This window comes from Macaca thibetana, chromosome 2 (genome assembly GCF_024542745.1).
Source record: "Macaca thibetana thibetana isolate TM-01 chromosome 2, ASM2454274v1, whole genome shotgun sequence".
Taxonomy (NCBI): domain Eukaryota; kingdom Metazoa; phylum Chordata; class Mammalia; order Primates; family Cercopithecidae; genus Macaca; species Macaca thibetana.
Window position 1 is genome coordinate 144,639,688 of NC_065579.1, and position 25,832 is coordinate 144,665,519.

The window sequence follows — 25,832 nt, forward strand, 5'->3', positions numbered from 1 at the left end:
AAGCCTGAAAGTGAAGCCCAGATACCATGTTGCCCAGTCTGGTCTTGAACTCCTGGACTCAAGCAATTCACCCACCTCAGCCCCCCAGAATGCTGGGATTACAGGCGTGAGCCACTACCCCTGGCTTTCTTTTTTAATTGAAATATAATTCACATGCCATAAAACTCACCCTTTTAGCGTGCAATGTAGTGATTTTTGGTATATTTACAAGGTTGTACAAACCATCTCCACTATCTAATTTTAGAATATTTTCATCACCTCAGAAGAAACCCTGAACCGTATTATGTAGTCACTCCTTTTTTCCCCCTCTTCTCAAACCCTACCAACCACTAATCTGCTTTCTGACTCTATGGTTTTGTCAACTCTGTACATTTCATATAAAGGAAATCATACAGTATATGGTCTTTTGTGGCTGGCTTCTTTCACTTAGCGTAATGTTTTTAAGGGTCATAATGTATAGCATGTATCAGTACTTCGTTCCTTTTTGTTGCGAAATAATGCACCTCTTTTTTTTTTTTTTTTTTTTTAAGAGAGTTTCACTCTTGTTTCCCCAGCTGGAGTGCGATGGTGCCACCTCAGCTCATTGCAACTTCTGCCTCCCGAGTTCAAGCAATTCTCCTGCCTCAGCCTCCCAAGTATCTGGGATTATACGCATGTGCCACCACACCCAGCTAATTTTGTGTGTTTTGTTTTGAGTAAGAGTCTTGCTGTGTTGCCCAGGTTGGAATGCAGTGGCACAATCTCAGCTCACTGCAACCTCCGCCTCCTGGGTTCCAGTGATTCTCCTGCTTCAGCCGCCCGCGTACCTGGGGTTACAGGTACCTGCCATCACATCCGGCTAATTTTTTGTATTTTTAGTAGAGATGGGGTTTCATCATGTTCACCAGGCTGGTCTTGAACTCCTGACCTCAGGTGATCCACCTGCCTTGGCCTCCCAAAGTGCTGGGATTACAGGCATGAGCCACTGCGCCTGGCCTCTTTTTCCATTTTTTAATTGGGTTGTCTTTTTATTATTGAGTTGTTAGTGTTCCTTAGATATTCTGGCTACTAAACCATTGTCAGACATATGATTTGCAAATATTTCATTCTGTGAATTGTCCTTTTGTTTTATGCGCTTTTACTTTCTTGACAATTTCTTTTGAAGCACAACAGTTTTAATTTTAATGAAGTCTAATTTATCTGTTTTTGTTCTGTCACTTTGTCACATATCTAGATTTGTGTAAATGCCACCACACCAAGATACAGAACTGTTAAATCACCAAAAAGATCTTCCTTATGTTGCCCCTTTGTAGTCACATTCCCCTCGCCTCTAAGCTGTTTTTGAATCAGCATTGTAACTTCATTGGCCTGAGAGTCATTTGCATATCTGTGTTCATTTCTAATGTCAGTATTTTTTGTTTAATAGGCTGAAACAAGCCAGGGAGCTCTGGGCACACTGGCAAATGTAGTGACCTCGCTTGCCAACCTAAGTGAATCTTTGAACAACGGTGACACTTCAGAAATCCAACCAGAGGACCAGTCTGCAAGTGAGATTACTCGGTACGAGCCCATGAGGGTGGAGGCCCCCTCCTGGCCTGGACACCCTCCCTCTATTGTGAGGGTGGAAAACAGCATTTTGGTACCTGTGCTGTATTTAACTAAGGATGATAAAATTGTTACAATGACCCTGCACATCTATCTTCTTTCAAATTTTAACTGTGGGAACATAGACCCACTTACGTTATACAGTATAAAACAATCAAAACTTCTTTTCATTCCCAGCCTTGGAAAAGAAAATTGAGTAAATCAGTAGAAGTAGGGGGAAACCTCTAGTGGACAGCAGTTATTTGTATTAATTACTATTTAATAATGCATCTGCATATTAAGAGTTTATTCCCTTTTCTACTTCTATTTTAACCTATTTTTCTCGTCTTCTTTTATTTTTATTTTTATTTTTTAATAGAGATGGGGTTTCGCCATGTTGCCCAGGCTAGTCTAGAACTCCTGGGCTCAAGTGAGCTTCCCGCCTCAGCCTCCCAAAGTGCTGGGATTACAGGTGTGCGCCACCACCCCCAACCCTCATGTATATTTTTTCTGAGTAATGAATTCAGAGCTTAAATCCACCAGGGTAACTAGATTGATAGTGGCTGATAGATAGTATGAGCTAATGCCAGACATCAATAACTGCTGCTAAGGATGTTTCTTCTCTGCAGTTTGGCTCTTGTGCTCTGCTCCTAACATGCCAGACCAGCCAGATACAAAGCTGGAGACTATTCAGGGGTTCCAGTCCCTTGTTAACTTGTGGTCTGATAACAAGATCTAGGTCCAGTGGAAAGAGGGTGGGATTTGAATTAGGTAAAATTCTGGTTCTATCACTTATTGTATGGATGGTCTTGGAAAAGTTATTTAACAACTGTAAGCTCAGCATTTACATCTGTAAAATGGAAGAGAATTTTTACCTTTGGAGGGTACTTGTGAAAAATAGAAATTGGGCCTAGTTGCAGTGGCTCACAGCTATAATCCCAGCACTTAGACAAGCTGAGACAGGAGGATCACTTGATCCCAGGAGTTTGAGACTAGCTGAGACCCATCTCTGAAAAAGTAAAGAGAGAGAGAGAGAAAGAAATTGTCCGTGAAGTTAGGTAATACATAGCTCAGTGCCTAACATGATATGTTGATAATACATACAAGCTTTCATTGTTTGCCGGATGCGGTGGCTCACGTGTGTAATCCCAGCACTTTGAGAGGCCAAGGCAGGTAGATCACCTGTAGTCAAGAGTTTGAGACCAGCCTGGCCAACATAGTGAAACCCCATCTCTACTAAAAATACAAAAGATACAGCCAGGCATGGTGGTGTGTGCCACCAGTGTGTGTAGTCCCAGCTACTTGGGAGGCTGAGGCAAGAGAATCACTTGAACCCAGGAGGCGGAGGTTGCAGTGAGCCAAGATCACACCACCACGCTCCAGCTTGGGTGACAGAGTGAGACTCAGTCTCTGAAAAATGAAAAAAATTAGCTGGGTGTGGTGGCGTGTGCCTATAGTTCCAGCTACTCAGGAGGCTGAGGCACGAGGATTGCTTGAAGCTAGGAAGGTAGATCCTGCTACTGCACTCCAGCCTGTGCTATCTCAAAAAAATAAAATAAAGAAGCTTTCATTGTTAGCGTTTCCCTCACTAGGTAGAATTTAATTTAATCTTTTCCCATTGTAGTTTTTCTAAATCGTATCTCAGCTAGAATTCTGTTCCCCCTAAAAGCTGTAGATTTACAACAATTACATGCTTCATTTTTGCTCACAGGGCATTTGATACCTTAGCTAAAGCACTTAATACCACAGACAGCTCCTCCTCTCCAAGCCTGGCAGATGGGATAGACACCAGTGGAGGAGGAAGCATCCACGTCATCAGCCGAGACCAGTCGACACCCATCATTGAGGTTGAAGGCCCCCTCCTTTCAGACACACACGTCACATTTAAGGTGAGTGGATTCAGCCTAACCATGTGCCCCCAACCTGCTGGGGGAGAGGTTCTGTACCAAAGCTGGTCTGCAGTTTTAAAAATCAAACCTTGGGGCGAGGCAGGGTGGCTCATGCCTGTAATCTCAGCACTTTGGGAGGCCAAGGCATGTGGATCACTTCAGGTCAGGAGTTCAAGACTAGCCTGGCCAACATGGTGAAATCCTATCTCTACTGAAAATACAAAAATTAGCCAGGCATGGAGGCACATGCCTGTAGTCTCATCTACTCTGGAGGCTGAGGCATGAGAATTGCTTGAACCTGGGAGGCAGAGGTTTCTGTGAGCTGATACCACTGCACTCACTCCAGCCTAAGCGACAACAGTAAAACTCCGCCTCAAAAATAAATAAATAAATAAAAATTAAACTTTGGAGTGAGCTCATCTTCAAACTGTGGTATTGGACATTATGACTTCAAACTGGATCTTGTATTCCAGAATGATATTCCCATTACAAAGCATCTTCACTTGTCTTTTGCTCACAGTGCCATTTGGTTCTGAAGGTAACCCTGAAGCAGGCGTGGCCCATCATTACTAAGACAGGCTGACATAGTGGTAACTGCTGAGGGCTGAATGCTCTGCCTCTGCCATTCTGTGATAGCCTGGCTGCCCCATGGACTCAGGCAGGCACTTTTGTCTCTTCTCTGTGTCATAGAAACCCTCATATAAAGTCTGCAACAAGCAGGCAGCCAGCTGTTGATCCTGGCTACTCTGCCCTCTAGAGCCACAGAAAGTAGATCCCTTGAAGAGCGCTGTTAAGACCTCTCGGGTCTTCCCCGTGCTGTCATTCACTGGTCTTGCTTTTTCTACAGGACACTCAGAGGGCACCCAAAGCTCTCTCAGTCTCTAGGTCTCCAGACTGCTGAGTCTTCCTGTTCCCTCAGTATTTTTTCTTTTTTTTTTTCCTTCTTCTTTTTATTTACTCACCTAGGCTGAAGTGTTGTGATGTGATTGTGGCTCACTGTAACCTCAAACTCCTGGGATTAAACTTCTGGGCTCAGGTGATCCTCCTGCCTCAGCCTCCCAAGTACCTAGGACTACAGGCATGTACCACCATGCCCAGCTAATTTTTATTTTTATTTTTTGTAGAGATGGGGTCCTTGATAAGTTGCCCAAGGTGATCTCAAACACTTGGCCTCAAGCAGTCCTCCCACCTTAGCCTCCCAAAGTGCTGGGATTAGAACCACTGTGCCTGACCCAGTATTTTTACTAGAGAGATATGGCCAGTCACTTAGGAAGCTAGATCCCTGCTCATAGTTTCCCAAAGGTGCCTAAGAGACAGGTCACCAGTGTGATTCCAGCTTCAAAAGCATTGGAGCCCCTTCTAGACAATGGAATTCCTGGAGCCTCGCACAACATTCTAGTCATGGGATATCATCCTCCTATCACGTGAGCTGCTTGGCTCTTGGTTACTGCTACCTTAAGACCATCTCCCAAAATGCCTGCTAGTCCATGAAGTTGGCCCCGGTTACCCAGATTTTTTTTGTTGTTTTTTTGAGACTGTCTCACTGTCACCCATACTGGAGTGCAGTGGGACAATCTTGGTTCACCATAACGTCCACCTCCTGGGTTCAAGCGATTCTCCTGCCTCAGCCTCCCAAGTAGCTGGAACTACAGGTGCACGCCACTACACCTGGGTAATTTTTGTATTTTTAATAGAGACAGGGTTTCACTGTGTTGCCCAGGCTGGTCTTGAACTCCTGACATCAGGTGATCAGCCTGCCTCAGCCTCTCAAAAGTGCTGGGATTATAGGGATGAGCCACTGCACCTGGCCCCTGTTCCCCAGATTTAATTTAGACCTTAACTTATGGCTCAAAATGGAATTGCCATAGAACAAATAACAGTTTAGCTGAGGCAAGACTTGAGGAGTATGTTTTTATGGGGGTGGGCTAGGAAGATCCCCTTAGGCTTATGGACCACATTCCAAGGCCCTTTCGACCCTAGTTCACTGGGGAGTCTGTGCAAGCTCCCCGACTGCATGGGACTTCAGAATCAGAGACAGTGACTCTAGATGCCACTGCTGTTGAAGCACGACAGGGATACATGTTGATAGACAAAGCCATCCCCTGTCCTTCCTTCACCTCTGTGCCATGTGCCTCCTCTTTTCCAGCTAACAATGCCCAGCCCAATGCCAGAGTACCTCAACGTGCACTACATCTGTGAGTCTGCATCCCGTCTGCTTTTCCTCTCAATGCACTGGGCTCGGTCAATCCCAGCCTTTCAGGCACTTGGGTAAGTCGCCACTTTCTGTGCATGTATCACTGGGCAGGGGCCTTCCTCTCCCTAGGAATGACCTGGAAGAACTCTGAGGGCCCATCTAGTTTGACTGTTCCGATGACCTCATTCAAAGGACCCTGAATTTCTTATTAAATATAGTTAGTGGACTGGTAGCAGGATTACCAGTTGCCAGTTCTGCAGTGTTCCTCTAACCTTTATGGAGCCTCCTAGATATACCAAGGATTTGCTGCTGGGAGCTGGGGATGGAGAAGAATGTAGAAGGCAAGGGGTAGTCCCCAGCACTGTGCTATGCACAGTGTGACTCACAAACTGAAGCCAGGCCAGGAACTGTGCCTAGGCCTTAATAAGGTGAATGTGAATCAGCTGTTTCCTCAAACATGGATTTACAATCTCACACAAGCCACAGTGCCAACTGGCACATTGAGTAGTACAGACCCTGGTGTCATCTCTACAGGAAACCCCCTCCTTTTCTTGCTTTCTGGAGTACCACTTGTGTATGTTTCTCCTCTAAATCCCATCATCGGCTCTGCCAGTGTGCCAAGTGCTGTGCAGCTGGTGCGGCTGCCATCGTGCCATCAGGTGACTGGCAGTCTGGTTGAAAGATAAGTAACCATATAAAAATGGAAATGCAATGAGAGTTACTGCATATTGCAGAGTAACCATCCTTAGGTAATATGTGGAAAACACTAGAATGGAGGGCAGCGTTGTCCAGTAGTTTACACTGTTGTCTTTGGGGCAAACAGACCTGGTTGTCAGGCATAAGAATAGCGCTTGTCAGCTGTGTGGCCTTGTGCAAGTCACTTTACCTCTCTGAGCCTCCAGTTTCTCGTTGTAGAATCCTTGCGTGGAGTTAAGATCTATAAACCTTTTAACCCAGTGCCTGGCATGCAAGGGACTCAGCAGAAGGCAGTATGGTTCTGTGGGTCAGGTGGTGTGGGATGTGTCCTGAGTAGTTAGAATGGTCACCTCCCTCCATGATTAAAGGAAAGGCAGACAGAATTGTCTCATTCTCCAGGGAGAACAAGACAGGTAGTGACTGCTAAACAAGTATTAGGAGTTTCATTGTTAGCTCTTTGGGAGAATTGCCTACCCCTTGCTGGTATCTGGTACGTGGTGTAACCTCAGGCATTTTTTTTTTTTTTTTTTTTAGTAACACCACAGTCCACAGTTAATAGTACTGATAGGTACCTGAGATTTTTTTAAATGAGGTTGAAACATGATCCACCCACTGCCCTGAGTGTACTTTTTCTAGTTGGATAATTTGGAACCTCCTCCACAGAGTTTCTCAGTCCGGGCTAGATAAAATGAGCTACCACATTTAAAGTGGTTTCAGTTACATTTCATGTACTGTTTTTCATAAGTTACTGTTCAGGGCAGTGATCATAGTAAAATACTAGACGTGCATCTGGGGCATTTGGGAATGATACAGTGCAGTAGTCTTGGTTCTCACTGCCTTCCTCTGGCTGGGCCACACTTAAGGCAACTGGAGGAAACAGCTTTGTCAAAACAGCCCAGTTTCTCCAGCCTCCTGAAATCTTGAGACAGGTGAGGGAATGCAATTTAGGAGTTTCTGAGAATAAGGATGTATTGTTTTGTGATGTGCCAACTTTACTGACTAACCTGAGTAGAAATTAGCCAGGGCAGGGCTGGAAGCAGCCTTAGCTGAACCCTCATCCTCCCTGCTTCTGTCTCGGATCCAGCACAAAGCCTGCCTTCTTCCCTGCAAGGTTTGGAGGGCATGTTTCTGCCCTTCAGAATCTGTACTCAGCTCTTAGTCTTTTGGTCCCCGCAGCCTCTCGTGACCTTGGCTGCAGGACCAAAGTAACTGATACCATCTCCTGGGACAGAGCCAATCCAGGATGCTGAGGCTTTAGAATACTGTAGGAAATGATGATTTGGCCATACCTATTAAAACTTTTTATTTAAAGGATGTTTTTTAAGAGAATAGTTGATCATTAGAAGGACTTTAGTTAAAACATTCATAGACTTATTCATAGACTTCATCTTTTTCTTGAAGAATGATCCTGGATAGCACTTCAACAAACACTGAGTTCACCTGTTCGGGAAATGCTGTGACTTAGTGCCTGGATGCCCCACAACCTTGGAGAAATGCCAGCACACACCACACTCAGGCCCCTCTCTATATTCCTAGGCAGGACTGCAACACCAGCCTGGTGCGGGCCTGCTGGAATGAGCTCTTCACCCTCGGCCTGGCCCAGTGTGCCCAGGTCATGAGTCTCTCCACCATCCTGGCTGCCATCGTCAACCACCTGCAGAACAGCATCCAGGAAGGTAGGGCACAGGGACTTGGGGCTGGGGTGTGTCTTGGCCTAGTCTTGTGGCTGTGGAGCAGAGCCTAGCCCCCTGGTTGAAGGCCCATGTCAGAGACACCTTTGTCGACCCAGGCTGGCAACATAGCAAATTGGATAGCCTGAGTGTCCCACAACATCCATAGGCTGAGAGAAGTTTGGCTGTTAAGTTATAGAACCTTTGGGCTGGGCATGGTGGCTCACGCCTGTAATCCTAACACTTTGTTAGGCCAGGCAGGAGGATCACTTGAGCCCAGGAGTTTGAGACCAGTCTGGGCAACATAACGAGACCTTGTCTTTACAAAAAGTACAAAAAATTAGCCAGGCCTGGTGGCATCTGCCTATAGTCCCAGATACTCAGGAGGCTGAGGCAGGAGGATTGCTTGAGCCCAGAGTTTGAGGCTGCAGTGAGCTGTGATCATTCCATGTACTCCAGCCTGGGTAATAGAGCAAGATCTCATCTTAATGAATGAATGAATGTTACAGGACGCTTATCAGTTAGAATATGTAAATTTCTGCCCAACTGTCCTCTTCATACGATTAATACGAAGAAAAAAATGGAAAAGGTCAGCTTCTTGCTAGGCATTTAGTAATGTTTGCAGAATAATCACAGCTGATATTTTCATCTTCATTGACATTCACAAGTTACTTTTCTCATGTCTAATAGTTCACAGATCCTCACAACCCTATAAAGTAGGGACTATTACCTCATTTTTTCATATGGAGGAACTGAGGCCCTGATAAGGTCCCTGGCTTGCCCCAAATGAAACAGTAAATACAAAAACTAGGGCACAGGCTAGGTGCAGTGGCTCACACCTGTAATCCCAGCACTTTGGGAGGCCAAGACGGGATCGCCGGAGGTCAGGACAGTCCAGCTTGGCCTTGGCCAACATGGTGAAACCCCTTGTCTACTAAAAATACAAAATAAAAAAGGCCGGGTGCGGTGGCTGATGCCTGTAATCCCAGCACTTTGGGAGGCTGAGGCAGGTGGATTGTCTGAGCTCGGGAGTTTGAAACCAGCCTGGGCAACATGGCAAAACCCTGTCTCTACTAAAGATACAAAAAATTAGCCAGGCGTGATGGTGGGCATCTGTAATCCCAGCTACTCGGGAGGCTGAGGCAGGAGAACTGTTTGAACCTGGGAGGCGGAGGTTACAGTGAGCCAAGATCGTGCCACTGCACTGCAGCCTGGGCAACAGAGTGAAACTCTGTCTCTAAAAAAAAAAAAAAATGAGCCAGGCATGGTGGCGCATGCCTGTAATTCCAGCTACTCAGGAGGCTGAGGTATGAGAATCGCTTGAACCCAGGAGGCAGAGGTTGCAGTGAGCTGAGATAACGCCACTGCACTCCAGCCTGGGTGACAGAGCGAGACTGTTTCAAAAAACAAAAAAAAACAAAAAACTAGGGCACAGACCTGCATCATGCTGCCCCCCTAGTACAGAACATATGTACCTCACCCAGGCTGCTCCTTAAGAATGAACAAATGACTTTTCTAGTGAGATCTGCAGCAACTATCTAGTATTTGGTGTTCAAAACACCAGCAGTGTCAGGAATAGGAGGTAGCCATTGTAGTCTCTCCATGTGTAGCATGTCTGCGACACTCTGAAGACCGCTGTCATGCCCAGAATTCAAAGTAACACTGAAAATCTACACTTGTAGCTGAAGTGGAAAGTATTGTTGTTTTTTGTTTGTTCGTTTTTTGATATAGAGTCTCTGTGTTGCCAGGCTGGAATGCAGTGGCAATCATAGCTCACTACAGCCTTGAACCCCTGGGCTCAAGTGATCCTCCTGCCTCAGCCTCCCAAGTAGCTGGGACTACAGGCATGTGCCATCACACTCAGCTAATTTTTATATTTTTTTTATAGAGATGAGGTTTCGCCATGCTGCCTAGGCTTGGAACTTCACTTTTAATTGGGCATTCCGGGTATCTGATATCTAGGAATGTGAGTGACCTAGTCATACATTTGTTTTTCTAGTTATTTCCTTGGAATACTTACGTAAGGGTGAAGTTTTAAAAACCCTATAACAGGCTGGGTATGGTGGCTTACACCTGTAATCCAAGAACTTTGGGAGGCTGAGGCAGGTGGATCACTTGAGGTCAGGAGTTCAAGACCAGCCTAGCCAACATGGTGAAACCCTGTCTCTACTAAAAATACAAAAATCAGCCGGACATGTGGTGGTGAGTGCCTGTAATCCCAGCTACTTGGGAGGCTGAGGTAGGAAAATCGCTTGAACCTGGGAGGCGGAGGCTGCAGTGAGCCAAGATTGTGCCACTGCACTCTAGCCTGGGACAGAGTGAGACTTAAAACAAAAAACCCTTACAACATTTTATTGAAGTAAGATTTGTTCACAAATGAGCTTTAGTTTTCTTTGTTTTTTGGTGTTGGTGTTTTGTTGTTGTTGTTGTTGTTGTTTTGTAGAGACAGACTCTCATGATGTTGCCTAACCTGGTCTCAAACTCCTGGCCTCAAGCAGTCCTCCTGCCTTGGCCTCCTGAAACATTGGGACTAGAGGCATGAGCCACCACAACTAGCCAGTTTTATTTTTTAACTGAGAATAATAATACTAATACTGCCAGTATTGTCATGAGGATTAAATGAAATATATAAAATTGTTCTGAAGCCAGGCATGGTGATGCACACCTGTAGTCCCAGCTACTCAGGATGCTGAGGTGGGAGGATCACTTGAGCTCATGAGTTCAAGTTCAGCCTGGGCAACATAGTAAGACACCCAACTCAAAAAAAAATTGTTTTGATAACTAAAAATTACCAGCATTTAATGTTCAGGTGCCTGCAGAGACTTAAAAAACCTAACCAAGTATGTAAGCTGTGAGTCTTCAGAATAAAGAAATTATTATTCAGGTACAGAATAAAAGGAATTCACAATGTACACCTACAGGCCAGCTGCCTGGCAGCAGGGCTAGGGAGAATCACTGGTCTAGGAGTTCGTTATTGAGGCAGAACCCATATTGGAGCAGAATTTGGGTACGTCTTGTCACTTCACCTGCAGCTGGAAAATGAAGCTCTTGTTCATCTTGAGATTACTGCTTTTTCATTAAAAAGTGAAATGGTCCCATTTCTTTCCATCTGTGGTCCCTCAGATAAGCTGGTTTTATTGTTCTTACCAGCCTTTCTCAGAGGATCTGTGATATTGGTTTCTAGATAAACTTTCTGGTGACCGGATAAAGCAAGTCATGGAGCACATCTGGAAGCTGCAGGAGTTCTGTAACAGCATGGCGAAGCTGGATATAGATGGCTATGAGTATGCATACCTTAAAGCTATAGTTCTCTTTAGCCCCGGTAAGATATGCGGTGGGGACGCATGACCCTTTTCCACCTGTATCTACTGATGTTTCTGAACATGAACATGTTGCCATCAGTGGTGTAGAAAGAGGCCTGCAGATTATATGTGACCTAGTGTTCTTACGATAGGTGTTTTGCTAGATAAATACATAAACGTTTTTAAATTCTTGCCTTTATAGCCCCAAAGAAATATGCTGCAGTGCCTGATGTCACACACTGAATAGATTTAATCTGTGTCCTAATGAAACCATTGGCCAAACAAGATTACACCATATAAAACAAAAGTGTGCTACCACCCGATGTCCTTTCTTTATATTTATTTATTTATTTTATTTTGGCCCTTTGCCAGTTTCAAAGCTTTGTTAGCACATATAATCCAGTACACATTGAAGCTCCACCTGTTTGCCCACAGACTGTGTATAGCAGTAGCAGCAGCTGCTGCAGAGCATGCTAAAAGGTATGTTCACAGGAGATGAAGAGGCAGCCTCACTCCTCTCAAGGCCTCTAGAAAAGTTACTTAGGCTCATCGTTCACCTCACAGTAGGGGTTGGACACAGCTTCACCTTTTTTTCTTCTTTCCCAGCCCTCCACTCACAAATAACAAAATAGCTAGTAAAATTGGGACAAATTATATAATTAAATATTTAGAAAGTAAACGACAATTTCTAATTTTATGCGATAGTTTTTAAAACTGTATTTTCTAAGGTAGTAGGAAGCCAGATGTCCAGAACCATCCATGTGGGGCTGCTCAGACTGGCATCCACTCAGGGTCTCCAGCCCCCTCCCAGGAACTTTAGGCCTGGGCAGAAAACAGAGGAAAAGCCAGCGTTCTAATAATACCCAAATTAGATCAGTCTTTGAGTTCAATTTGTTATACTTAAGAAGTTTGCAGACGTTTGACTAAAAATACTAAGAAGTCTGCAAATGAGACGTTTCAAATACAAAGGGAATTGGAGGGGGGTAACTTTTCTGTTTTCAGATCATCCAGGTTTGACCAGCACAAGCCAGATTGAAAAATTCCAAGAAAAGGCACAGATGGAGTTGCAGGACTATGTTCAGAAAACCTACTCGGAAGACACCTACCGGTGAGGCATTCAGGCATGCACTCTTGCTTGGGGCCACAAGGAATGTGGCTGGGTTTGTAGTTTCTAATATAAATGATGTTAACCTTTCCATTTTTAGCAGCCTGATAGAGCCTCCAGTGGATCACACTCTAATTCTTGAGTTTTCTTTGTTTTTTCCTAGCTCCCAAGAGCTAGAGATAATTCTTGAATGCTAGAGGTGGTGTAGAGTGTAGACGGTGCCAGCAGGAGGGCCAAGACTGTGGCTGATTCCAGTGTTGCTGTGTGACTGTGAGCGAGGCCTCAGATTGCTACTCTTTAATTGGAGGAGTTGGAGCAGATGCTACGTGGCCTGTTCTAGGGCTAACACTGTACATGAGGCTTGAGTTCTCATGGAGATTCCCTTGTCTAGAATAGTTTGACAGATCTGCTTCTCTGGTCAGCATCCATTGAAGAGGCAGTGCTAGAGTACTTGACAGAAAAGTTCTTGTTGACAGAAATCAAATCTGACCCCATAAAGGAGTGGATGAGTTACATAAAGTCATTTTGCCCTCAGATAAACTGATGGAAAAAAGTTTATTTGGGTGAAAATTAGTGGTAGTATTTGTAATTAATGTGCAGCAAAAATATATGTATAAAAATTAGGGCCAGGTGTGATGGCTCACGCCTGTAATCCCAGCACTTTGGGAGGCCAAGGCGGGTGGATCACGAGGTCAGGAGTTCAAGACCAGCCTGGCCAAGATGGTGAAACCCCATCTCTACTAAAAATACAAAAAAAAAAATTAGCCGGGCACCGTGGCAGGCGCCTGTAATCCCAGCTACTGGGGAGGCTGAGGCAGGAGAATCGCTTGAACCTGGCGGGGTGGGCAGAGGTTGCAGTGAACTGAGATCATGCCACTGCACTCCAGCCTGAGCGACAGAGTGAGACTCCGTCTCAAAAAAAAAAAAAAAAAAAAAAAAAAAAAAAAAGCCTTTCTCATGCCGTTTTAGGCAGGAAAATTGTTCAGATCTGCCAAAGGTCAGAATGCACTGGCAGGCTTTCCAGCCAAAGATGGAAGAGTGCTTTCCTATGACAACTTCTGACCCACCAGAAGCTACATGAATTTCTGAGACCCTTTCAAGTAAAGTATTTCCTATTTCCCTCCCCACCATGTCCCCCTAAAATAAACACTGGAACAAAATTGACAGCCTGGGAAGACACACGGGCCCACCTTCCCCAGACGTGTGTCCTCTGCACAGACCTCAGTCTCCAGGAGCCCCATGGAACAGAGATGCCCCTGGGGGCTACCCCTTCTGGCCCAGTGCTTCTCAAAAGAAATGATTTTGCCCCCCAGCAGAGTAACCAGCTCTTAGTCTTTCAGCGCTAAAACCAGGACAGTCCCAGCCATTTCTCTGGTGTGACTGGGGGTATCTTATGGCTGACTGGTCCTGCTGGTAGACAAGAGCCTGCTTCTCCTTTTGGCATACTTCTATTGCCCAGATGTGGCTTTTACAAAAGCAAGATCCATTTTCTACTGGAATCATCGAAGACTTCATCATGAATCTAGAATAACTTCAGCCTCAATACATAGAGAATGGGACTGTCAGGGAATGCACCCACACCCAGAATTTATACATCTAGCCAAGTGTGCACCCACTAGGAGGCCACAGGCCTGCTCACCCACAGTTCCCATGGCCAAAAGATGGCTGGAAATGGCCCTCTGGGGCTGCTGACAGAGCCACAGCACACTCTAGAATCACTTTAATATCAGCAATTCTGTTGCCTTGGAAAGTAGATATAATGTGTCTGAAAACATGAGTCACTCCTGTCCAGTCAGGGACCCAGGGTTGGTTAGGGTGATGACAGGTTACTTGGAGCCCAAAATGATAAGGGAGGCTTTCTTATAGGGCTCAGAAATTCACTCAGAGAGTTCTCAAAGAAAAGGCCCTAGAGTGTTTTACATCCTATTTGCATATTCATTTTTTTCTTTATCTTGGTATTTACTATCTGGAATATCCATTTTTGACTCTTCCCCATCCTTGTGCCTTTTCTCATATTGATTATTCCTCCTGAAATACCTCCCATCCCTCCCCATTCTTTGTATCTCTGCTGATAGAAATCTTAGCCAGCCCCTAAGGCCCAGCTGAAATGGCAGGTCTCTTACACCTTTGTGTGCCCTGCAAGATTGGAGCACAGTGACTCATTGTGGCTGAGTGAATGGATGCTGATGCTGGAATGCTACCTGCGTAGTATGAATACATTTTCCCATTTTAAAAATAAGTAGTATTCACTGTAGAAAAACTTAGAATGTTCTAGAAAGGGAAAAGAAAACTTTTTAAAAAGCACTATTAAAAAACTTTTTTTAAAAAAGCATGCAGGGCATGGTGACTCACACCTATAATTTCCACACTTTGGGAGGCTGAGGCAGCAAGATTGTTTGAGCCCAGGACTTTGAAACCACCCTGGGCTACATAGTGAGACCCCATCTCTACGAGAAAAAAATGAAAAATTAGCCAAATGTAGTAGTGTGCACCTGTAGTCCCAGCTACTCAGGAGTCTGAGGTGGGAGGATGACTTGAGCCTGGGAGGTTGAGGTTGCAGTGAACTGTGATCACGTCACTCCACTGCAGCCTGGATGACAGAGCAAGACGCTGTCTCAAAATAAAAAACAAAAACAAACAAAAAAAGCACTATCCAGAGATACCTACTATTAACATTTTGCGTATTCACTTCCAGAAATTTTTTATGTATTATAATTGGGATCATAAAATACCAAAGGTTTTGTAACCTTTTTTCATGTAATATACAATAACAATACATACTCTTCTTCATTTTCTGTGGTTCCTATTTCCCTGCTAAGGAAACGGTAGGGTGTTTCCAGTTTGGGCTGTCACACATGACTCTGCAGTAGCATCCTGGCACATGCTTCACTTGTTCGCCTGGGATGCAGTCCTGGCTGGGAAATGGCCTGGTCACATGGGACACTTGAGATACACAGTGTTCAGTGGCCCTCCAGGGCAGTGTCGTGGTGCACCCTCCACCCCAAGTTTCTTCAAAATGAAAGCTATTTTACTGCTTTATTTATAATGCTAAAGGGACACTGAAAATTAGGGCAGTACAAAAAATAAGAAAAAAATCACTTCAAATCCCAATACCTAGAGCCCAACTGTTAGCATTGTGGTGAACATTTTCCCAGTACTTTATGTACACATCTATACTTGCTGTTTTATAATCTCCTTTAAATTTTTATTGAGCAACATGTCATGGATGTCTTTCCTGATCAGTAAATACAGATTTGTATTATCGTTTTTTAAATGAGTCTTTAGCAGTTCATCATATGAAGACTCCTAGTTTATTTTAACCTGTCCTCTGTTGATGAATTTCCAGGTTTTCTCTTTTCGATGGGGGTGAGGAGAATTAACCCCCAAGAGTGGTTAAGGAATAAACAAGAGTGAAGGGAACATATCTGTACATACATTTTGTACTCGTTTGGTTTTTTTCTCATGATAAATTTCTATTAGAGGAACTGTTGAAATCAGAAAAAAGAGGTGGGTGGATGGTGGATCCATTTGGTTTGATTCTGTGCAATACAGACAGGGCCCCAGGAGCCTGTGCTGAGCTGTGGTTGAAGGGCATCAAACAGTCTCCTTTTCTAATGACGCTCCCTTTTACAGATTGGCCCGGATCCTCGTTCGCCTGCCGGCACTCAGGCTGATGAGCTCCAACATAACAGAAGAACTTTTTTTTACTGGCCTCATTGGCAATGTTTCGATAGACAGCATAATCCCCTACATCCTCAAGATGGAGACAGCAGAGTATAATGGCCAGATCACCGGAGCCAGTCTATAGTACACACCACACATCTGCCAAGGAGCAACAGAATCCTACCGGGACCGTTCACATACAAAGAAAAGAAAAGTAGTGGTATTTTGGTATGTGCAAATATTTCCATATGTTAGCCGTTTCCTGTCTGGTTTCTTCTTATCTGTTAATCCCAGACAATGGCAATGAAAAGACTAGTAGGATCCTTTCCTGACATAAGAAATGTTTTAATGCCTTTTGATGAAGCAGCAGATTTTGGAGCAATCTTTTAACTCAATTTGTATTTAGAAATTCTCAAAGGGCAAAAAACAAAAAAAAAAAAAGGTTTTATAACGTCAGAGACTAGTATTAAAGAAAACTGAAAGAACCTAAGAGAATAGTATGTGTGTATATATATATAAAAAATGTCCTTGGAATTATAGATACTAATTACCAGGGTAATAATATTAGCACTTTCTAAGCACTTATCAATGTGTAATGTTAGCAACATCTTGCCTGTGGGCAGGGCAAATGGAAAACTGTATATGTCTTTTGCCGAAATGCTAATGGTTTCTGTGAAAACTCACTAGGGTACAGGAGACAATCATTTATGTTTAAGAAAAGAAGGCATCATTCCTAATTGTGTGCACATGTTGTGGAGTTGAGCTGAATTCTGTGAATGGAAACGTGGCTCATTTGCATCATGCAGTAAGTGGGAGTGTGGTAGCACATTCGGTGGTGACCCAGTCCAGAAGCTTCTAGCCATAGAGCAGACACTTGTCAGGTTCCCTGACTACTTGGTCCTGGTCTCTGATGGGCATCTGCAGACTCCTCTAGAACCTGGGGTTCTCCTCTGATGACTGGTTATCTGAATTGGATTGCAACTAGTCAGACATTAACTGCCAAATGAGATGTACAATTCCTCCAGCAAGTGAAAACATCCCCAAGTCACATCCACTGCTCATGGCAGATGGAGCCTTGTGACCAAAAAGCGCAAGGTGGGCATTTTGAGCCCTTGACAGTACTTCCAATACAATTGGGGGTGCTTGCGTGTTTGTCCAGATGGAGAGTGTGGCCTTGGAGTGTGAGGGTTACCTTCCCAGGGCTTTCCACTCCAAATGCCCCCTTGAAAAGGACTTGTGTTTCTGCAGCTCCATCAGAACTGTGGGGCTGGCCAGAGTGGTCAGGGCCTGGTAAAGCTGGATGGAAGGTTTCAGGACAGTTTCTTCCTGTTGACCTTAAATACCAGAGATTTTAAAAATGTGTGTAGACTTGGCATCTCTGCTGGCAAGTCTGTTAATGTTCCCAGCACTCTGTGCACTTTGGTTCCCCCAGGTGTGTGCCTGCCGACTACCCTGGAGCATTTTAAATGCAGACTGCTTGCTCCTTAAAAACAACCCTTAATTTCCACGGTGATAGTCTTTCTCCTCATAAATTATAGCAACCAGAGTTTATAGCAAGAACAGAATACGTGCTTAAAAGGCAGTTATGTCTAACTGCAAACACCCATAAATTCCCATGGATGTGAATGTATAGCAAGCTTTTCCTGTTTGAGAAAAGTGGCATGTGGAAGACCAGGTCAATTGCCTTGTCTTTTCTTTTTAAATAGTCCAGATTAAGAAAATACACCCTGTTGGGTTAAATTTGCCCCTCTTGATTTGTTAATCAGATGATATCCAAAAAGATCCCTGGACACTCCCCTGCCTCACAGGGGCTCTGATCTGGCTGAGGCTGGTGCCACACATGTGCTCCACAGGGGTGCAGTCTAGCCAGCTACAGATGCCCCTGTGGAGCTACACTGGACAGAATGGAAGCTGCCGCAGGCTCAAGGCAGAACAGGATGCTTGATCCTGAAGGGTTAGCAGCACTTTATGCAAGTCATTGTTAGTAGGGTAAGTGAGAACAGTGTCTCCAACTTCTAAATTCTTATTTGGATTTAATTATATCATTTTATAATTCTTGCCGTGGCAACAAATTTTGGGGAGTAGTGGGGGTGGCCATTATAAAATGATGGGAAGGATTTAATTTTGCCAGCTTAAAGTAATTTTTTACTTTTCTAACCCTGATGTTTTCAGTTTCAAAATTAAGACAAAAAACCAGCTGAGACAATGGAATTAGGGCAGGTTTGTTTCATTTCTTGTTTGTGAAGGATTTTAGTAGCAGGCATTCTGAAGCTCAGCCGTGCCTCTAACACAGATTGTTGCCTGCCTTCCGTCATTTTGATTCTTGAGAGTGACCATGAGGGCCATGTTGCAGTTCCCTGGGAATACAAGCATAATAGCTTTCAGATCCCAGTTCTTGGTGTTGGTGAAAAGGTCTCCACCAGCCCCTCCTCTCATTCCCAGGTCATTCAGTGGCAGCCAGTAGGCCTCTTAGACTCACGTTGGATGAGGAAGTGTTGGGCTCTGGTGAAACAGCCTTGCAGAAAACATGATTTTGCTTGGAAAGGTGCTGATTCTAACCTGGGCCTGCTCTTTCAGTCCCTTTGCTGGTGATGGCTGATTCCAGGGACTGTTTTGGCTTTGAACACCTCTTGGTTGGTTTCTGAGATCCTCTTGGCTTTACTTTGAAGTGGCCTTTTCTTTAAGGATCATGTCCACATAACCTGAATTCTTGTTGCTTGAACTCATTTCAAGCCTTTGACTGCAGGTCCATTTCATCTCCCATCAGGTTGGTTAAGGAAAGTCAGCCCAAAGTCAAGAATTACTTAAAGAGATGCAAACCAAATATTTGGGCTCCAGCTTTCACAGGGCTTATAGCCCTTGTTAGCAGTTTGTGAAACTTTGGGTTTCATGAAGTGAGACCTGTCCTCTGGCTGCTGAACTCCACGGAGCCATGTCATGCTCCCTCTTCTACTGGCCTGGCCGCTCCTCCCTCAGTGAGGAGAGGTAGCTGGCTCAGAGAGGTGGGACAGACACATGCTGTCACCTCTTAGTTAAGTGGACTCTTTTCCAGAAGTATCTCATATAATGTTGGGTTAAGACAGATAGATGTTGAAAATGGTGGAGATCATTACACATTAGTGTAAAACAGGACAGGAAGAGATTTTTTGAAAGACCAAATTAGTTGAGCAAGTAATACTTTTCAAGTTACTCCTGGAAGGTGTTTTTAAGGAAGTATGTTACCTACCATACTCTCCTAATTTGACATTTCTATGTGTGTCCTGAAGGGTTACATTATTTATTGTCTAATCCTTGCCATAAGGCTGTGGTTTGAGGTTCTTTTGCTGTTCTGGGCTTTATATTTAATTTCAGGTATAGTCACTTCTAAGATGTGTAATTGCCCTCAAGAGGGACTGATTTTTAGCTTGTCATTGTCAGTATTGAATGTGGACTCTTCTGAGGCAGTTAGGACACCAGCCATGGTGGTAACAGTGGATGCGTTTGGTTCCCTAATCTCAAGGCAATATCCACGCTACACACGTATTTAGCTGTCTTGTTTGGGGGATAGTTACGGCAAGGAACAAAAAGTTCTAAGGACTCTAGCTATTTCTAGTGCTTTTACTTTTATAGTCCTTTGAGGATATTTCCTGCAGAGCACTCTTGCTCACAGCCCGCCCTCTGCAGGGCTTCCAGCCCCTGGCCACAATCAGTAGTTCATGCCATGTCTGTACATCCATGTTCTGGAACCTGATCTCATTGGAGTCCAGAAGTTTGTTGCCCACTTTCTAGTGTAAATGACTTTACGTGCAATGGGGTCATTGGTAACATTTTAACTCTTCTCTTAGTCCAGGTCATGGAAAGTCTCATCATCTGATAGCCACTTTTCTCCCAGGGAGGGCAGTGCCCACTAGGCCCTGGGAATGCCTGAGCCAGCAGAGCAGACACCCCCACGTGCTTCCTTTATCCAGCTTCCATTCTCTCGGTTATGTGGCTCTTTGAAAATGTCTTAACTTTGATGTAAATTTTTAAAGCCAGCCTCTCATCAAGACAGGGTTGGTTTGGGTCTTTTGTACGCAGGGTTTGGACCTTCTCATTGTGTGCCTCCCACCAGCGTGCACTTCGCATGTCCGGCCCTGGGTCCCTTCAGCAGCGTCGTGCGTGTACAGGTTTTTAGGCTGTAAGACTCAATGAATGTACATGTGTTTATATCCTCTCTCTATGTACAGTGTATATAGTGTGTGTATGTGTACATAGATGTATATTATGTATACAGACATGTATCCAGACTTTCCTTATGTTCTAAAGAGAGTTTTTGATAAAGTTGCTAATGTAAACTAATGTGGGTGTTGCAAGGTCCCTCAGCAGGGAAGATTTGCTGGTGATTTTCTTCACTCCATTTTCCTTTGGGTGAGCCTGCCTGGGAAGGGCCATGAAGTCAGAATCTCCACTCTGCAAAAGGAAGAATTCCAGGCAGAAGAGGTTCTGACAGGGTGACATTTCCCTGTATTCTCCAGGTTCAGACAAGAGCCAGGAAGCTGGAAGACAGTTTATCTTAATATCCAAAACTACGTGGGAATTTTTAACCTTTTCGTGCACCTGTTCATGGCACTACCTGGAAGGGACTTGGCAGTTGGGTTGAGCCGTCAGCCTTCCCAGCTATTCCGCTCTGTTGAGTAGCCCAGAGACAGGCGTCACGGTCAGAGATTCAGAACGGTCTGTGTCAGTGAGGCCTGACTCCCAAAGATGGTAATAATTTCCCAGGCTTGCTCTGTGCTCAGTCAGCAAGATTTGGGGCACTGTCCTGTGACTGAACAAATAGTAATTTCCATCTCTCTATCCCCAGTTAAAAGTAAACAACCTACCAAGTATTATTCTTTAAAACTAAGCATGGATGTTGATGGCTAACTTTTGCGGCATATAAGCTACAAATAGCAAGTTACTTCTCTTAACAGTAAGCATGTGAATGAAATCCACAGACTTTAACTCGTTTCTATAAATTATGATTTTAAATTTTCAGATAAGAATTGCATTTTATTATGGATGTATGTGCCCTTAAAAGCTACAGATACCAAATTTTCCTTGTCCAGGTCTATTTGGATGAATTTTCCCCCTTAATCTGGCCTTAAACTGAAACTCAGCCCTCGAGAGCCAGGGCCTGGCCCAGCAGTAGTTGCTCATAGAACTGGGAAGCAGGGGCCTGCTGGAAAGAATCACTGGATCACTGCAAAAACTCACATAATCCACAGGTTACTCTTTTTCTTTTTAAAATAAGTTATCAAAATGTTTTAAAAACACTTTATGAGACCATAGTACTCAGTGCCTTTTGTGAGATGGTGGGTCATTTAGCTTTCAGCTTCCCTGTTTTTGATGTAGAGAAAGCTTCTATTTCACTGGCCTCATCCCACAAGATTGTGCGACCTTTCCCTGTTACAGCCTGTCGTGACAATCACGCTATTGAAAGTGGCTTTCTAGTTAAAATGCAATTGGAAACTTGACAGTCTCTAAATGAATTAAAATAAAAAGTTTCCTTTGGGGCTATTTATCTTAACAGCAGTCTAAAAACAAAGTGTGAGCTTAAGAAAAGTATCTTTGGGGGGAGAAAAATGTCAGATTTTTTAATGCCCAGCTATAAATAATTTTGGCGTCTTGATATTTATACATGCAAAATAGAAAAAAATGTTCAACATTTATTGATTGATAGACTGTTAAAATTTAATGTTTGGAATAACATTTGGAAGTAGTAGACTTTGCATTAAAAAATGGCTTTTCTTTAGGAAAGTATAATCAGTTATTTTAACGACCATAGCATTCATGGACTCAAATGCTGCTGCCACACACAACTCAAGTGCTGGAATATTTTTCTACAGTCTCTCTGTTCTACGGATTGTCTTATAAACCAGTGTTCAACTAGTTTTATAACTGAAAAGCTGCACATTTTTCACAGTACAAGCCGTAGTTTTTACCTGTAGTTTGGACTTCTCTGTTAGAATGCAACTGCATTTCAGCCCTTTTAAAGGCATCTTATCTATCAAAGGAAAATTTGGGTGTTAGATTTTCTTGGGACCGTTTCTGTAACCTTTGCCCTTCACAATATAGAAAATATTGGTTTTGCCATTACATTTTAATGCCAGGTTTAAAAAACCTGTTGAAAGCTGTAGCTTTATACAGCTTTCTTCTCCCTGTGAAATCACTTTGTTTATGTGATGGCATTTAAAAAATAGCATGTTCTTTTTAAACTGAATTTTATATCTAATCAATGTCTTCAGTCTTGAAGAAGAATTTGCATTGTTGTGTTTGTATATAGAGTATTGCAGTGCATGAATTAGCTTTATGCATTTTATTAAATGCTATTTCAATGTGGCATTATTGTTGTGGCTTAATACTACTACCTAAATGAGGTTTATACTATTAAAAGTGAATTAAAGACTAACATGCATCCTGCTCCTCATTTTTCTTCATGATAGTAGTGACGCCTGGCCCCCAGACAGCGCGGCACTCTCCTTTGTGGAGATGAAGCATCCTGGTGGTCCGGTCCCTACAGCTCTCCGGCTCCAACCTTAGCCTTAGCGGCCAAGGGGGATTGGGCCCTCTGTGGTCCACGTGACTTGTTAATACCTTTAGTGGGAAACCCTGGCAGAACAGTCTTTACATCCACCCAGCAGGGCAGCTCCTTGGTGTAGGGGTAGGGAAGCCACACAGATGTTTCTGGAGCAGAGCACCGTTAGGCTGCTGGACCACCAGATGCCATTACAGACAGGCCTTAAACTGACAAGCTTGTTCTTTAAGGATACGTGCTATCAAGAGTAAAAATAAGCTCCAGAAGTTTCAAAAGTTAGAACATACTCATTATGTCATCTGACCTCTCATGTTCCAGGTGAAAATTCTGAGGTCCAAAGTCTGATGCACAACAGAACTCACTGGCAGCCAGATAGGGCCTCACTCTGTCACCCAGGCTGGAGTGCAGTGGTACAGTCATGGCTTACTGCAGCCTCAACCTCCTGGACTCAGGCGATCCTCCTGCCTCAGCCTCCTGAGTAACTGGGACCACAGCAGATACAGGTTTAGATGGTGCTGCCAGGTAGTGCCTCAAAGAGAATAAAAGTGGTCACTTCAGAAAAATAAGGCTGTGAACACTGCTTGTGCAAATAAAATTAAGAACATGTATAAATTATAAAATCTTCATATTTTCTCTAATTTTCTCCCATTTCTGTATATTTTAAACCCATCTTTCATCACTACTAAACAAAATAGGGAAAGACAAAGGTTTAAAGAGAAACTATCCAGGATCAAGTAGCCTACAGGGGACAAAAAAAGAAAATAATGTTACTTCCACAAATTATCTGCTGCCTGTGAAGCTGGCCACACAAGCAGTAACTGCACCACAGGAATGCTGCTGTCTCCACACATGTCCCTTCTGGGTCTGGGCTGTCCACCTTACTGCCCATCACTCCTGTGTCAAGCCTGAACTCAAACCCTAGTTTTCTGTCCCATTAGGGACCAGACATTTATTCTGTCTAGAGAAGGGTCACCACTCCTTTGGTTCAGGACATTCCTGCTGGTGAGTAGCCTCTTTGGGCCCTAGAGGAAAGGAATACTCTCATAAGGCTTTCTGTGTCACTAGCTATGGAGACCTAAACTGCAGATGAAAGCCAAAAGGAACTAGGTGCTTTCTAAAGAGCCCTTGCAGCCAAGTAGAATGCCCCGGCAGCTAGTGGCAAGGTCAAGACTTCAGTCAGTTGGGTGGGGAACTGAAACCAGCAGACATGGGAGGGCTCTGAGTGGAGGAGAGCTTTTTCCACCCAGCCAAAATGCTGATGGCAGAGATTGCAATTAAACACTCCCTTTGTAAGTCTGTGGTCACTCAAGGAACACCTGTCCATTATACATCAGTCTCTGCCCACCTTCCCCTCCCACCCCTGACAAGCCATCACCCCGAACACAGGTCTGGTACAGAATCAAACTTGAGCATCAAATGTAAAAGACCCAAATCTGCTCAATTTAATGTGATAATCTCCAACAGTTAATGAAACACATTGTAGTATGACATCATTTCACCAGGTGGCTAGTTCATGTGGCAGAAAAGGTAGCCTTTTCCCCATTTTACAGACAAAACCAGTTACAGACCCAGAAAGCTTTAAGACTTGGCCAAGGCCCTAGTAGGTAGAGGAGTGAAAACTTTGGTTCTGCTCTTCCAAGCACCACCGTCCTTTTTTAATTCTTTTAACCACTGCCGCCTTGTATCAGATACAAGTCAAGTCTCCTTGGTTGAGTTTCTAGGGGGCCATGGTCCAACTGGTCCTTCACTTTATCATTAAACCTATTTAAAAAATTGTTTTTCTTGAGACAGTCTTGCTCTGTGGCCCAGGCTGGAGTGCAGTAGCACATGATCATGATTCACTGAAGCCTTGACCTTCCAAGCTCAAGAGATCCTCCCACCGCAGCTTTCCAAATAGCTGGAACTACAGACGCGTAACACCGCACCCAGCTAATTTTTGTATTTTTTGTAGAGACAAGGTCTTGCCATGTTGCCTAGGCTGGTCTCGAACTCCTGGGCTCAACTGATCTACCCACATCAGCCTCCCAAAGTGCTGGGATTACAGGCATGAGCCACCACACCCAGCCTTGCTAAACCTATTCTTAAGGTGACCCTAGAGGGCTCTGCTGTCTTCTGGAGGCTGAAACCTCCACTTTAGCATAACTACAATGACAGTAACATCAGTGTCCTATGAGGAAAGAACAAGGAAGGTGCTCAGTAATGCAGCACTCCCGCCTCCAGAGCTTGGTAAGCAGGGCCTGAGGGAGCCAGCAGAGCCAGGTGACCAGCTATAGACACCATCCCCCTAGCAGGCCCCGATGTGGCCACCAGGTGGTGTCTCCTCCTTTCCTCCAAGGCCTACAAACCTCCCTGCTAATGCACACCAGTGGCTGGGCCACAGGCTGGCAGTCAGCAGGTACTGGTCAGCAGGTACGTGCCTGGGTGAGGCTGGCCTGTCAGCCACTGGGGCTCTTCCATCTCTGGCCCATGGCTAGGCTCCCCAGCAGGCAAGGGTCATCAATTATACTTACAAAAGTGAGCGGTGCACAAAGGGTTGCCTTTGGATTTCTGAAAAATACCCAAGGAACTGAATGGAGGGGTGTCCACACTGCCAGCCACAGACAGTGCTAGCCAGACTCAACCACAGCAACCCTGATGTTCTCCAGAGTAGGGCTCAGAGGAAGATTCAAAGCCAGTGGAGACCAGTAAAGCGTCACAGGACCAAAACAGGTGTCAACAGGCTGTGGCCTTAACCTCCCAGGCTCAAAGCCTTTCTACTACACAGGCCTTCCTCTTGACTAGGACCAGATACACACCAAGCTGCTGTTAGGAAGCGTTTTATTGACCAGTGGAGCAGGGATATTCATTTAGCGCTCAGCTTCAGACCCTCCTCTCCCATGTCCTTTTACACAGGTGTGTAAAGTCCTTTTATTTATTTATTTATTTTTTTTGAGACGGAGTCTCGCTATGTCGCCCAGGGTGGAGTGCAGTGGCCGGATCTCAGCTCACTGCAAGCTCCGCCTCCCGGGTTTTTACGCCATTCTCCTGCCTCAGCCTCCCGAGTAGCCGGGACTACAGGCGCCCACCACCTCGCCCGGCTAGTTTTTTGTATTTTTTAGTAGAGATGGGGTTTCACCGTGTTAGCCAGGATGGTCTCGAACTCCTGACCTCGTGATCCGCCCGTCTCGGCCTCCCAAAGTGCTGGGATTACAGGCTTGAGCCACCGCGCCCGGCCG

General features: G+C 44.5%; 1 protein-coding gene across 9 annotated transcripts in view; it reads left to right on the forward strand.

The window, feature by feature from the left end:
* The window catches only part of NR2C2 (nuclear receptor subfamily 2 group C member 2), a 102,099-nt gene extending 79,608 nt beyond the window's left edge, over positions 1 to 22,491 (forward strand). For all 9 annotated transcript variants that reach the window (XM_050781673.1, XM_050781676.1, XM_050781669.1 and 6 more), the window contains 7 exons: positions 1,406 to 1,539; positions 3,275 to 3,452; positions 5,599 to 5,720; positions 7,879 to 8,018; positions 11,197 to 11,334; positions 12,317 to 12,422; positions 16,053 to 22,491. In XM_050781673.1, coding sequence (XP_050637630.1) covers positions 1,406 to 1,539; positions 3,275 to 3,452; positions 5,599 to 5,720; positions 7,879 to 8,018; positions 11,197 to 11,334; positions 12,317 to 12,422; positions 16,053 to 16,227 — 993 coding nt within the window. In that variant the 3' untranslated portion in view covers positions 16,228 to 22,491. The remainder of the gene's footprint in view (positions 1 to 1,405; positions 1,540 to 3,274; positions 3,453 to 5,598; positions 5,721 to 7,878; positions 8,019 to 11,196; positions 11,335 to 12,316; positions 12,423 to 16,052) is intronic.
* Positions 22,492 to 25,832: the final 3,341 nt, after the last annotated feature.